Raw genomic sequence first — 13754 nt, 5'->3', positions numbered from 1 at the left:
CCATTTCCTGCCCTCCTGAGAAGTACCATTCTGAGCACCACCACCCCCGCCATAACCCTCCCTTTGGTCATTCTATCTAGACTCTCTCTCTCTCTCTCTCTCTCTCTCTCTCTCTCTCTCTCTCCTCCAGGTATATTTAAACATAGATGTGGCAAACCAATAAATACTGGCATTTCCCAGGTTGTAGGAGCACTGGTTATTTCGAAGCCCAACGTCGGCCAATTCAAAAGGTCAGGTTTGTGGAAAGTGTTCTGTAGGCGACCCACAAACGACATTAGCACATCTGACGTAGGCATCCGCTCTTATTGAGCGATCACTCGACAGCCTTTTTGAAAACTAAATACTGGCTGTCTGTAGGCACACAAAAATAATATTTTTCCATGTAAGCTAGATTGCACACATTCATAGAGGAAAGAGCCAAAGAAAGACAGAACCTGTTAATCTCGACAATCACAAATGTTGGTTTGTGTGCGCACAGTGGTAAACTGCACCCGTCTAAAACTCATGCATTGATACGTGATAGGTTGATTGGCCTTTCTCTATTGCCTTCAGCGGAATACCACCGTGCCTCATTGCCTTGGTAACCAACATCCGTCCTTTAGCACCCAACCATCATCACGAAATCTAAAAAGATAGAAATACGTTTAATAATGTCCTCGGATGTCAAAGTGAATCTTGTTGACACCAGAACGTAACTGGGAGATGGGTTCCATACATAGAGCTTCTTATTACCCTGTCGATAACACTTTGCTTCTGGTGATGCAGCAAAACCCTGTGGGATCAAGTTGTCCCCACTGAGACCATTAACAGCAACTAAAAAAACAATAAATATGGAGCTTCCAGGCACACAGTCAGTGACCTTAGTTCAGTCGGTCGGCTTTTGTTTCTCTGTGCAGGGGTGGAGGGCAGCAGGTGGCTCAGACACTCATACATTGGCAAGCACGTACACACACATTACACTGTGCGTCTCTGCGTGCACATGTGCGAGTATGTGTGTGTGTATTTGTGAGTATGTATGTTTTATTCTAGTATGTTTGTGCGTGTGTACATGTGTGTATGTGCAGCATCCACACTGAGGGCTGGGCTGGAGCGTCATAAAACGTTTTGGACTCACGCCCTGCAGGCTTTTACGAGTGTCTTCCCTGACAAGCGCCGCCTTCTGCCGCCACCTCACCCTCCGGTGCTCAATCTAGCGTCTGACAGCCGGGAGGCCTAGCGGAGAAACAGGGAGCTCCGAGCTCCACGCTACAAAAGGAGCGTCGGTTGGGGCTGAACTGCTCACTTCAGGCCACACATCATTCAGCACTTTAAACACAGAGGTGGGTGAAGGTGCGCGTGTGTGTGTGAGCCTACTCAGAAATATGACTAGGCCGGCCGATTCACAGAAAAGAGTATCAGAGCAGAGCGGATGAAAAAAATAAAAGTATGAACTTAAAAAGACCTGCACGATGTGGGTCACAATTTCCTGGGTTTTACAAATTTCACGGGTAGGGGAATACTGATATCCGTGTTTTCACCCCTGGGCAATATTTTATTTTAAACCTTTCAGAGGCCTGTGTATCTGTCTGGATCAGAGCATTGCATCTGTCTGCTGCACTGTGTTTTCATACCACTGTGCCTTCATGCATGCCAAATAACCAAAGCACAGCGCCTGGGAATGCAAGCAGGCAGACGGTTCCTTGCAGTTTGATAAACAGTCAAATTGGCTTCTGCGGTGAAGAACTTTTCTAATACCAACAAGTACTGCAACACAAACGAGATTTGTTCACACAAAGAACTTAATCAGGGCTATAACGCTTCCAAAATAAATTATAAATACGGTATAACCGTTAATACTGAACAATTGGATTTCATTTTCTATTTTTACTGAATCCTTTCTGCCTTGAGCAGCAGAATAAGGACTGAAATAATTTCCAGCAATGAATAAAGTTATCTTAATCAGAAGTAAACCAGCCCAAGATTGATTGTGACCGTTTCTGCCCTTCAGTAGGCCTACTTGGTAGTTTCTGTTAGTGTCGGCCGCAGACAAGTCTCTTGCTACTTTCCTGGGATAAGGATTATTCAGAAGGAAGACTGGTGGAGATGTTCTTATTAGCCCTCCCCCCCGCTGCGAGTAGTGCTAAAAGTATACACACTCATCCACGTTGGCCATGAAAGGCCAGTCTTGTTGCTTTGGCTCATGTGCACCTGCTCCATTACATGTTGGCCAGGCTAACCTATGTGTGCCTGACCTCCCTGTTGGGCTATCCTCACATAGATGAATAAAATAAAAATAAAAAATGTATAGATAACACAAAACACATGAAAGTTTTAGAGTAGTAAGGTACGTGTCAATATAGAACTATCCCTCTATTATAGAGCTATCCCTCATGTAATAACAAGGTGTAACAAATAAATTCTTACAATGTAAAAATGTGAAATCATCAACCTATGCCCGTTATCTGACCCAAGCATCGAATTTAAACACAGGGCCACTCGCAAGCTTAGGTCACCTATGACGACAAAGAAAACACTCAAATTCCACTCTTGTCAATTTGGACTATTTTTCAGCTACATACGTTTTGAAACCGTTCATTGGCATTCCTGTCACATTCTAGCTGTGTGTGCTTTGCCTACTGACGAAAGCCACATTTGCATTGCACTGCAATAACAGCTCAGTTAATAAAAAAAGATAGAGGTGAACCGGACCCTTTGCAATTCGGTTGATATATGGCGAAACTTCCAAAAAACATTTACCATAGAGCAAGCTGACTTGTATTCAAAACAATCACACAATGCACATTAGTTTGCCATCCACACACCCGCTTACTAACACAGCTAACGCTGTGTTAGTTGCGCCGTGTACCCCGATGTTTCGCGTTCACAACAGAATAGAGTTTTCTTTCAGAAGCGCTTACCATTTTACTGAGATCCATGGTCGTCCCAACACGATTGCCCTGTGAGACTGGAGACGGAATTTGTTGGCTTTCTCTACAAAATAATTAGTAACGGGAAGCGACCTAAGCAAGTAAACAAACGCATTGGGAGCAAGGGGTGGAGAGGTGGGGTGGGCCGTTAGCTCAACATGTGTCCCGTTTTGGTATTAAATGTTCTGCAAATCCTTGCTTCCGTATCCCGTTGTAATGTTTTCCTCCCCGGTCCGGATTGTTCGTCTGACTATTTGAAGCGACCAGCTTCCGACCGCCTATCCGCGGAGCAGCAGGACTGTCTGGGAAACGACACAACCCCTCGTCGTTGCACAAATACGCGAGAGCAATCCCCAGTGATAATACTTGAACATTGCAATGCAATCCCAGTTAAGCGACAACGAAAAAAACAAAAACTATTAACCCTTCATAGCGGGATGCCCGAGGCAAGTTGCCCACCTTTATTTTGCAAATAGCGCGCTCTCTTTTAGACAATGGCCCGGAGTCCGCAGAGGCACGGCTTACACCCCTAAACCCCCCACTGAACCCCTGCTACACTTCCTCTGGGATTGCTTTGTATTGCCCCGATTACCTTATAATAGTAGATCCTGAGAAAATGTAACGTTGTAAAATAGCCGAATAACAATACAACTATTTTGGCCAAAACGTGGCTATAAATATTTTACCAGATGTCGCCCATCCTTCTTTTTGCTTATTTGCGTTACATTCCATGTTTTTGCTGACGCTTTGTCCAACGTTACTTACAATAAGTGCATTAAACAATGAATATAAAACCACAAAAGTGCAAGGATCAATTCGAGTAAAAATAATTGATCAAATCAGCAGTTTACAATTAGTATGTTCTAGTCCCACTTCATTTTAGAAGCAATTATTAGATCATCGTGAAAAAAAGTGCATGATTAGGCTTAGCTTTTGGTTGCATAAGAAGGTTAAAAATCAAAGTATCCACGATTTCCATCATGATTGGGACATATTTTGGTAGACAATGCCCCCGTCTGGTTTCTCAGAGTAGAGTCAAAGAGAGCCTTACTGGTCACGTAGCCTACAAATAAACGATATCAATGATCTACAAAATCCTATTTAATCATTGACCAATATGCTTTAAATATAAACTTCAAATAATCTAGTTCTAGGGTATTGGAAGGCCTATAAACTGTAACTAGTTATTTTGTCCTTCCTTAAATACAAGTTACCTTTACTAATGTTTGAAAATGAAACACAAATAAGAGAAAACGTTGCTTGAGCATGCCAAATCTTGCCAAATCACTTATAACACTTATGACACATATAACAAGGTGCAACCACAACATAGATACTAGCAGTATTGTAAGCCATACATCAAAATGTTTTGTTAAAGAAGGTTTCTGCCAAATTAATGGACATCACCATTTATGGTATGTCAGTTATGAGTGGCGTTTCTTAATTTTCTATACCATTTCCCCCTCTGGAACACAGAGGGGGATATAAAATGGACCGTCTGTCTTAAGACAATGGTTTCTCTTTCACACAACGCCTTTTCTCTTCCTGGTACGGCGTGGGGCCTTGGCCAATGGCAGCTCTGCAGAGAAAGCGTTTATCACATACAGTGGTCCTAGTCTGTTTCAGATTTTTTTCTACAACTGTAGCTTACTCATTTGTGATCGCACTGGCAGCTTCAATGCAATTTGATGTCCTAACAGAAAAACACTCCCTGCGCTCATACTGATTCAAACTATAAGAATGTGGCTGGTGATTTTCTGAAAGTTATAATTATCAAGTTACTTTGAACGAAAGTATTTTTCATCATCCCTCATTTCTGGTCTGTGATTAATAAAGTACATCATATCTTACCAAGACTTTCAAGTAATTAAGCAATCAATGGTGCTGTATCTACTTGTTAAAATAACTATGCTTTTTCAAAATCTGCTATGAATCAATATACTGTTTGTTTGTATAATAAAAGCATTTCTGTACTTCCTTGAATCTTGAATTCTTTACTGCTATGCATAACAGCATCAATTTGCACCACTCTAAAATCAAGTCCGCTTTGGAGCCAATTGTCTGTGGATATATTCCACTGATAATAAACTTCCTGTCTTTGTAACTAAGTTAAAATGGCCACATTCACGAGGCACTATTGAATAGTGTGAGGTATATCCGGCCATTTATTCGCATAACCAAACAAGTATAGGCTGATAGACCAAACGATTATGATGACTGCAAACCCCAAAAGTATATAACAGCTGAGCCAAACCACCAAGTTCACACTTTCTAAATAGTTTGAGTCCCTATTGACCATGGCTGTATGTCAATCAAACCTCATTGTTCAATGTCAACATCAAAGTTATTGCCAGTGTTTTCGACTAACTGACCTGTCAGTCATGGTCAGGACTATTATACTACCAACGACCGGTGAACTGGGGCCACAATTCACCCCATTTCTGCTGCCTCAGTGCTTTCACCGGCCTCCCTCTGGCGCTCGCATGCTGGCTTCTGTCAGTGTGTATTTGTGTGTGTGTTCGTCCCAATGACAAAGGTAACTACTCTACAACTTATGGCACCTCAAAGAGGAGAACAATGGGATTAAATTAGTGATAAAGAGGTAAGTGTGTAACAACATCAAGAAAATGGAGCTGAAAGACGAGACAAGAGAGACTCAGGGGTCATGGGAACAATACTGCATTTGAGTGGGAATCTGGAGGAAAGGAACAATGTTTGTCTCTGCCCTGCTGTGACCTTCCTGAGTGGAGCCCACGATCCATGGCTTTGCTCCGCCTCCCCAGCATTCCACTGCTGCCGGTGGGGCACCGCACTGTACAGTCGAGGCACCAGCACCAGTAGAAGGATTACAGTTAATTACTTCAGACATATCTTCTTTTATAGATCCCTCCCCACACCAACATGCACATCAAACCACCAAAGGCGGTAATGTGGTGCGAGTGTGAAGGAAGTAATAATATTTGAAAAACTTGATCATGCAGAAAATAACGTTCTTCAGTGTCACCTAGTGTCCAGCACACTAGATGAAGCGGGGAACCACCCAGCTGAGGAGCAGCTGGGTTTCCCCCCTTCCCCCGGAACTCATCCACAGCTGCTTATTATGGTTTTTCGATTGGTTAAGAGATTACTACCATCACAGTCTTTCATTATGGTTGCCACTTGTGGGTCTCGAACAGCTCTCTGTCGCTGCCTTCTGCAATCCAGGAAAGGAGCAGTAGACAGACTGGCACATAACGGAGCCCTAAGCATATATGCCTATTTTAGATGCCTCTGTGTGTGTGTGTGTGTGTGTGTGTGTGTGTGTGTGTGTGTTGTTGACAGCATGTTACTGAAAGGCTCAGAATTGGAAATAGAACTGACCATACAATCAAAACATTCCATGTCTACCAGAAAGAAAAAGCATGTCAGAGATTCATTTAAATTCAAAATGAAAGAGGCGTCTTCTATTTAGGAGGCAAAAACATGTCATTAACAGCTGCGGGTTGTGTGTATTACTTGCTACCCTGGTCTATTATTTTATAAACTCATGGAAACTGACTGAAATAGGACTTATATTAAGATACAGCAACTTTGCTAGTGACTGCACCAAACAGAGAGAGAGACACTGCTTGAATATAACTAAATATAAAGGAATAAATGGTTTATGCTCATGGTGAAAGATGAGGACTATATTGTGTCATACAGTGTTTTGCCTTGTTAGACATTGGACGATTGAACAATCAAGCAAATAAAACCTTTACTACTACTCTGCTACACCGTGACAACAAACTGTTGCTCCGTCAAATAAGTGAAACGAAAAGTCCACCAAAGAGCCAGACAGAGATAAGTCAGGAGCATATCATTTAACTGACTGCCGCTGCTTACTAGGCAGCCATCTGTACGTACGAGCCCAATGCACAGTGGGCTTCCTACGATGGAGGTGAAAGCCAGTCAGTGCCACCAGCTTTAGAGCACAACGGTTCACATGAGATTATCTCTCTTCTTGATCCCTCTGAGGCAGAGAGCACACTCGTTGATTTCTGAATGCAGTCCCTGTCTGCTGTCCCAGTCCAACGTGGATGAGTGTGTGTATACAGTCCCTAGGAAAAAGGATTAACCAATTCATACCAGAGAAAAGTTGCCTGGATCACTTATACCTCAACCAAAAGGTCATACCAGAACTCGTTGAAACTCGTCTTACCGCCTACTTTTTTAACCACGCAAGAAAATATTAGCTAGAATGGATTATCAAATGCATTATTAGCTTCACTTCAGTCCAATAAGTTCTATGAATTTGGTAATAAGAAACATTTTAAAGATCGGAACAAAGCCTTATTCCTCATCTATTAAAGCATTTCCTTCTGATTATCAACCAAGAGTGGCCCAGGTACAGCTATACATTTTCAAATACAGAAAGTGGAGGAGTCAACTGAATTGCTGCTGTGTCTGCTATTGACACTGTAAACATGGCTATCCAGCAGATACTGGCCGTGACCTATAGTGACCACGCATGTTTGTCCCAGTACACATAAACCCGTGAATGGACCCCTTACAGCTTTTAATCCATGTTGCAACTGTCATGTTTGGGTGTAAGACGTGTGTGTATACATAACCACTCCGAAGATAGCCCAAAGGCCAACATCTTTAAGTCAACACTTAGCCAAGGTGAATGTAGCAGCAAATTAATGTGTTATTTAATAGAGGAATGCTTGTGGAAGACCTAATTTCCAGCCCAAAATGTTGCTAGGTTTGAATAATTTGACCTACTTTTTCAGCTTCCTATTGCCTGTCCTGGGAGGGGAGGGGAGGGGAGGGGAACCAAACAGACATGCAGCGAGAAGGCTCCAGAGCACAATGGCAGTCTACATGCAAACTGGCATAGTGCTTGGCTCAAACGGTGGATTTAAAACGCTTTTGGTTAATTCTGCTTGAGTGCTATACTAACTAGACATATAAAGGATAATAATAAACAGGGACCATTCATTTACTTTCCGCCCCGCCTGTCCCAATGCAGGATGAATTGCTAGGACTTCGACAAAGTGTAACCAATCAAAACATTGATCATGGTAGTCATCATGGTATCCCTGTAGTGCAGCTAAAAGCTTTTGGCAGCAGATTGTCACACAGCTTCCTTCAATATTTTGTTGTCTGGATTACAGTTGACAAGGAAACAGCCCAGTTATCTCAATGCAAAAGGCCCACAACAGCCTTGATTATCTTCCTTAGACGCAATATCCAAGAGCATAATAACTAATATTTCGGGACGTTAACGTTTATAGTAGGCTACGACGGCACGTATCCCACCTGTTATTCATGCTGAACTTGATTGCCATTATAACCGTTTAAATGAACGAAACCACTAGATGCAATAACGGCGACGAGATCGACGATAACAGACGCTATGCAAACATTGCCTAAACGTGTTAGGTGTGAGTGTGCGTTGGGCATACCTGGCTTCGCTCAAAGTTCTCCTTCTCAAGTTCCAGGCTGTTCGCGCCGCCGCTGCGTCGGATCACTTTGGGAATAGCGTTCGGTACTTGCTGCATAGAGTTTTTCACTCGATCCATTGTTGTCTGGTGTAAAATAACAAAAATGCAAGAAACGTCTCAATCAATCAACTGTTTAAACTACATTTTAATGCGCGCTGTCAGCTTGCTCAGATTGTTCCATATGCCTACGAAATCTGGCCTCTGCCCAACGCCCCAGTCATGTCACTCACTATCTTGAAGCTATCTACCCGTCCGTGATTTGTTAAGTTATCCTATAGCAGAACCATCCCAGGAAGAGCTGTTTTCAGAATAAAGTACCCCCTCGGCACTAGTCAACGACATTCTCCCGGAAACAACTGCAAAAAAACAATTACGCCAACTGGGGACTTTTACTTTGAAAGGTGAATGTCTGGCAGCCCCCAAACAGATGGTATGAAAGTCAGCTTTATAGCGCTCCATCAGATGTGATCCACCTTTTAATGAACACGTGTATCATTTATTCTTTTCTCTTTTTTTTTTTTTTTTTTACAGAAAATGACCCACAACACAGCTTGTATCCACTCCAGTTACTTAGAGAGTCCTCAATATGCATCTTACAGATACAATTGCGCGCCGTTATTAGGCTATTTACAAGCTGCAGGGCAGTGATTCTACTACAGCTCATAGTAACTGTTACAAACTCCTCCCAATTGCTGTCAGCAACTGGTTGGAATTCCAGCATTACCTATCCAGCTGAACTAATCCTATTTTTTGAATTTCCCAAGAGTAAAACAAGATTGAATAAACACATACATAAAACATTAATACATTTGAATGTAAGCAGTAGTTGAAAATAGTCCCCCCCAAAACACACACACACGCGCGCGCGCACACACACACACACACACACACACACACACACACACACACACACACACACACACACACACACACACACACACACACACACACACACACACACACACACACACACACACCAAACGAATGCATTGGATACATTTGGCTCGTTGTCTGAACATAATAAATAATAATGAACGTGTCCAGTTCATAGTGAATTAGAATCCTTGTTCTACAGTGTAGGTACATTAGAGTGAAACGCCTAGACTTTAAAGGAACATTGCCATGTTGATGTGAATAGAACCACATTGTGTTTATTGTTCAATTTATATTCCCGACCTAATTCTGACGTAGAATAAGGTAGGGAAGTTTGTTTGTGTACCATTTGAGGTAATAACTCATTCTTCCACTTCCCCTTGATAGCGGCCCTTGATCTCCCAGCAGAAAGAGTCAACTTGGGGTTGGTCCCAGCTTACATGACATTTATGGTCCAAGCTCTCTCAACGAGAGGCCTCCCATAAAATAAATAAGACCCAATCATCCTGCACGAATTGAAGATGGGTAAGCCTCTTATACTTCAGGGGGCTTCAGTCAACGCGGTCATCTCAAAAGGTCACGTGATAATGTAAAATAAAATTAACAGCTTACGTATTTACAATTTATTTCATTATTCAAACCTTAACAGTCGATTTATGACTCGATGATACCCCCATCTGGTGGAATAAAGAATAAGCATCCACCGCATTGTCTCCTTCTGACGTTCAAGAATTTCCTACCAATTGCAAAAAAAATAAACATTAAATGAAAAACGTATATATTCTTAGACGGATATGGGTTTTATTTAGGACAACAAGGAAGGGAATCTCCTAATACCAAGAATAAAATGGGACGCAGCTGTTATGCACATGTCTTGGCCTACAATCCAAAAACGTAATATGCAAATACGCCTCCTTGCGTCAGATAGTGAGTGTAGAGTTATTTTTTGCCATACTGCATGCATGGCAGCCAAAACCAACAGCTCACGAAATAAGAATGCTACTTCTTAAAGACCGATACCATTAGGCGACAAAATTGGAATCCGACTGTCAAGTAAAATGAGTAAGCTGTCCAGTTCATATATACAATAGATATAAACAGGTGAGGAGCAGAGAATGCAGATCCACCATTAAACCTCGCGAGATTAGCAATGTAACGGAGGAATAGGGGTTGGTTTGAAGTTTTAGGACGCATCTGTTGATGAATCATAACAGCACTAAAATGTCTGGAAGATCGGGCCGGGCAGAGACACGAAGTCGTGCTAAAGATGACATTAAAAAGGTTTTGGCGGCTATTGAGAAAGTCCGCAAATGGTATGTATGCTTATAAGATACATACGTATGCAGAAAACACATTTGTAACCCTGTGATTTAGCGCATTTTGGTGTACAACGAAACGAGGTTATGGCGTTAGCTGAGCAACTTTCCACGACGGTGTCTTACTTTTAGTCTTACTGCAAATGAATGCAACATACCAAATTAGTTAGCACCTATCGAGGCTATATTCGTGCTTCAAGGTAACAATATATTCAACTTCGATAAGAGATATATCAACGAGTTATCCTGCTGGCTGCAACCGATCAACCCTCGATGCATATTGCATTTTCAAATGAGAGTTTGATTGATGGGCTGGGAGTGACATGTCTTCAATGTCTTAGTAGTTGGGTCGATGCTCTTTTCCGACGTCTCTAGGGTACAATGGATATTGTCTGGATGGTTTTGTCACCTGTAGCTCACTGTACAGCTGCACGGAAGATCCTTCAGAAATGTCCATTTTACAAATGTTCACCCACCTTGCAAAAAACCTAGCGAAACATCTTGATATGTGACACTCGAGGATTTCATATAACTCATTGATAACTGTGTCTTAGGCCAAACCTTTTTTCTCACCTTGTGTGCATCTGTGTGACACACCTTCTCAAATCTGATGTTCTTCTCATGGACGTTTCTCACATACGTTAGACATTTCTTTACTTATAACTAAGGTATACAATGGTAGAATTTGGTACCATTGTATTTTTCATGTCAACAGGGAGAAGAAGTGGGTAACAGTTGGGGACACGTCTTTACGTATATTCAAGTGGGTTCCAGTAACAGAAACTAAACAGGTGAGGTGGATCCGCCATGTTGAAAATTAGTTATGCTTATATTCGGCAGTGGGCCAACATTTTTTCCTTCTATGCCATATTTGTTTCTTTTGTCGTTTCTCTTTAGATATATCGAACCAAATCCACAGGTGGAACGGTGCGCGGCCTAAAGGATGTGGCCTTAGAAAACACCTCAAACTCCCTACTGGATCTCAACGGTGAGTGCATGTAGACAACCCAAGTCTTATGTTCAAGTTCATGTTTACTTCTCATAGCAGTCTCTAAGTCTCATGTCATCTATCTCAATAACAACAATACAAAGACGAAGGATATAATAATTAAGACCAGAGCAGTGATACGTGTTCAGGCGGCAAGATTAGTTTTTGCTGAGTATACAAATAGCCTAGCCTTTTGATCCTCATTATATGGTAAGCCCAGTAAAGTTATCACTGTTCGTTTTACAGAGCAGGCTTGGTAGGCTAACTTTTAACAGGTAGGCTGCAGAGTTTTGGAATTTAACCCAGAACCTTAAGGCTAGGAGGATACTATCATAACCCACAGGGTATTTTATTGGGATAAGAAGAAAGAAACTTTGAAAGATGACTGCATTGTCTCATTTTTTTACTTATGGCTTTGTTGTCATGTAATCCAGATGAGAACAGCAACCAAAGCTTTCTGTCAGACGTCGTCTACCAGCCCAAGATGGACAACAGCAGCAGCAACTCCAGCTCACAGCACCTTAGTCCTCCCCACCAATCCAGCCTCCGCACAGACGACGCTCCACCCCCCATGCTGGGCCAGGAGAGTGTGGATGGTACGTAGCCAGGCTCATCATGGTTCCTGGGATGCTTGTTTGGTCTGACCTGTCACCTGATATGTGTTATTACCAGACTACACAGTACACCAGAGGGGAATTACCAAACTGTTTTGTGACAAAATGATGGCACCAATTAGTCAGTTGTCATTACTTCTGACAGGATTGTAAACATACAAAATGTCCCCTGAGTTAATTAGCAATTATCTACATTTTTGTATTGTAGATATATGAAGAAATTATTGAATTTAGGCTAAAACATGCATAAAATAATAGTAAACAACATTATAATCAGCAGATAACAGTAAATGTGTTAAAGGTGAATGTAACCGCCTAGACTTTGGAGATTAAAACCTTGTTTAATCTCCAAGGGAGATTGCAAGTTACTGTACCATATGTCCCCAGTTGCAGTCCTTTGCATTCTGCAAACTTACGTTATAAGGAAAGAATCAACTGATTTACAGTATAGACAGTATCTCCTTTTCTTACCTTGAACACAGAGTCAAGCCTCCCAGGCCAGGAAGGGGCAGACGAACCTCCTACGCTGATCAAGGAAGAACTTTCCTCAGGCACAGCCCAGCGAGGGGCTCCGGGCACACAGGTTGACTGCCATATTCCAAACTTGAATAAAAAGATAAAAGTCTGACTTTTATTTTTCACAAATTTTTGGGAATATACGTCTAACTTGTCTTAAACACCAAAATTGTTTCTTTCAACAGGAAGAAACCGATGGAGCACCTCCGTTAAAGAAAGTGTGCGCGGGAGAAAATGTTGTGATGAGATAATGCACTCTTTTTCAGCTTTTGTAGGAAAGTACACAATATCAAGTCTCAGTTACTTGGATTATTTGGCAAATTATTATAGATTATATAAAGTATCAAAAGCATTCAAAGCCTTTTTAATGCATTTATACAGATTTATTGCCCTCACATTTACGACATGCAAGAAAAATTTATCCTACACTTTGGAATAATCTGCTTTCTTATAAAATCTTCATATTTATGTATGCACCGGTGAAGGAAGAATGTTTTAAAATCTGTTTTAAATCCAATTTATACTTGAGGGTGATTTAATGGTAAATGTTACACAAATTGATATACCACGAAAGCTTTTATTGAAAATTTGCCAACAAATGTCCATTCAAGATCACTTAACAGTTTTAAATGGTGTAATGTCATTGTAGAAGAATGTATGATGGTGTTCTGGTCATCACCGTTTTAATAATTGTGAAAAAAATAATACTGTCTGCATAATTGTGTTTGCTTTTGAGCTTTGAGATTCATTTTGTACTGCTTTTACTGGAGTCATACAATTCTACATTAAGCCAAGCTTACAACCAGAAGTACAATTGGTTAATTAAAACACCTAGAATACAGCATGTATATTTGAACTATATTCTATAAACCTACATTTTGAGTGTAATTTGCAAATGTTTAATGTGAAAACTTCTCAAAGCCATAATAAATTGTCATTTGTCACATTCAAAGCTCTGGAGTTGTTCCACTATAAAGGCAAACCACCAGTTCATCTGTATCATCACGGTTCTAAATGGGTCTACCGTCTACCACGGACTGGGACATGTTTGACCGCCAATTTCGAGACCATTC

General features: G+C 41.4%; 2 protein-coding genes across 4 annotated transcripts in view; one reads left to right on the top strand and one right to left on the bottom strand.

Annotated features, from left to right (window-relative positions):
• Positions 1–8573, bottom strand: part of hip1 (huntingtin interacting protein 1) — a 42088-nt gene extending 33515 nt beyond the window's left edge. The window contains exon 1 of one of the 2 annotated variants that reach the window (XM_079731571.1): positions 8336–8573. In XM_079731571.1, the coding sequence (XP_079587697.1) occupies positions 8336–8452 (117 nt within the window). In that variant the 5' untranslated portion in view covers positions 8453–8573. Of the gene's footprint in view, positions 1–2897; positions 3222–8335 lie in introns of those variants that run through there. The other variant, XM_079731572.1, reaches the window with a different exon arrangement.
• Positions 8574–10447: 1874 nt separating this feature from the next.
• On the top strand, positions 10448–13596 carry bcl7bb (BAF chromatin remodeling complex subunit BCL7B b; the record flags this gene model as incomplete). 2 transcript variants are annotated; one of them, XM_079731473.1, is made up of 6 exons in its annotated part: positions 10448–10560; positions 11279–11354; positions 11461–11551; positions 11986–12147; positions 12648–12748; positions 12867–13596. In XM_079731473.1, 6 exons carry the CDS (start codon positions 10448–10450, stop codon positions 12930–12932), a joined length of 609 nt encoding a protein of 202 aa, XP_079587599.1. In that variant the 3' UTR covers positions 12933–13596. The 2 variants fall into 2 exon arrangements, with proteins under 2 accessions (XP_079587599.1, XP_079587598.1); XM_079731472.1 differs by having other exon boundaries at positions 12621–12748.
• Between the last annotated feature and the right edge of the window lie 158 nt (positions 13597–13754).

Source organism: Pollachius pollachius, assembly GCF_949987615.1.
Source record: "Pollachius pollachius genome assembly, chromosome: 3".
NCBI lineage: Eukaryota > Metazoa > Chordata > Actinopteri > Gadiformes > Gadidae > Pollachius > Pollachius pollachius.
The sequence above is the reverse complement of the archived record's forward strand: the minus strand, read 5'-3'. Positions and strand labels throughout refer to the sequence as shown.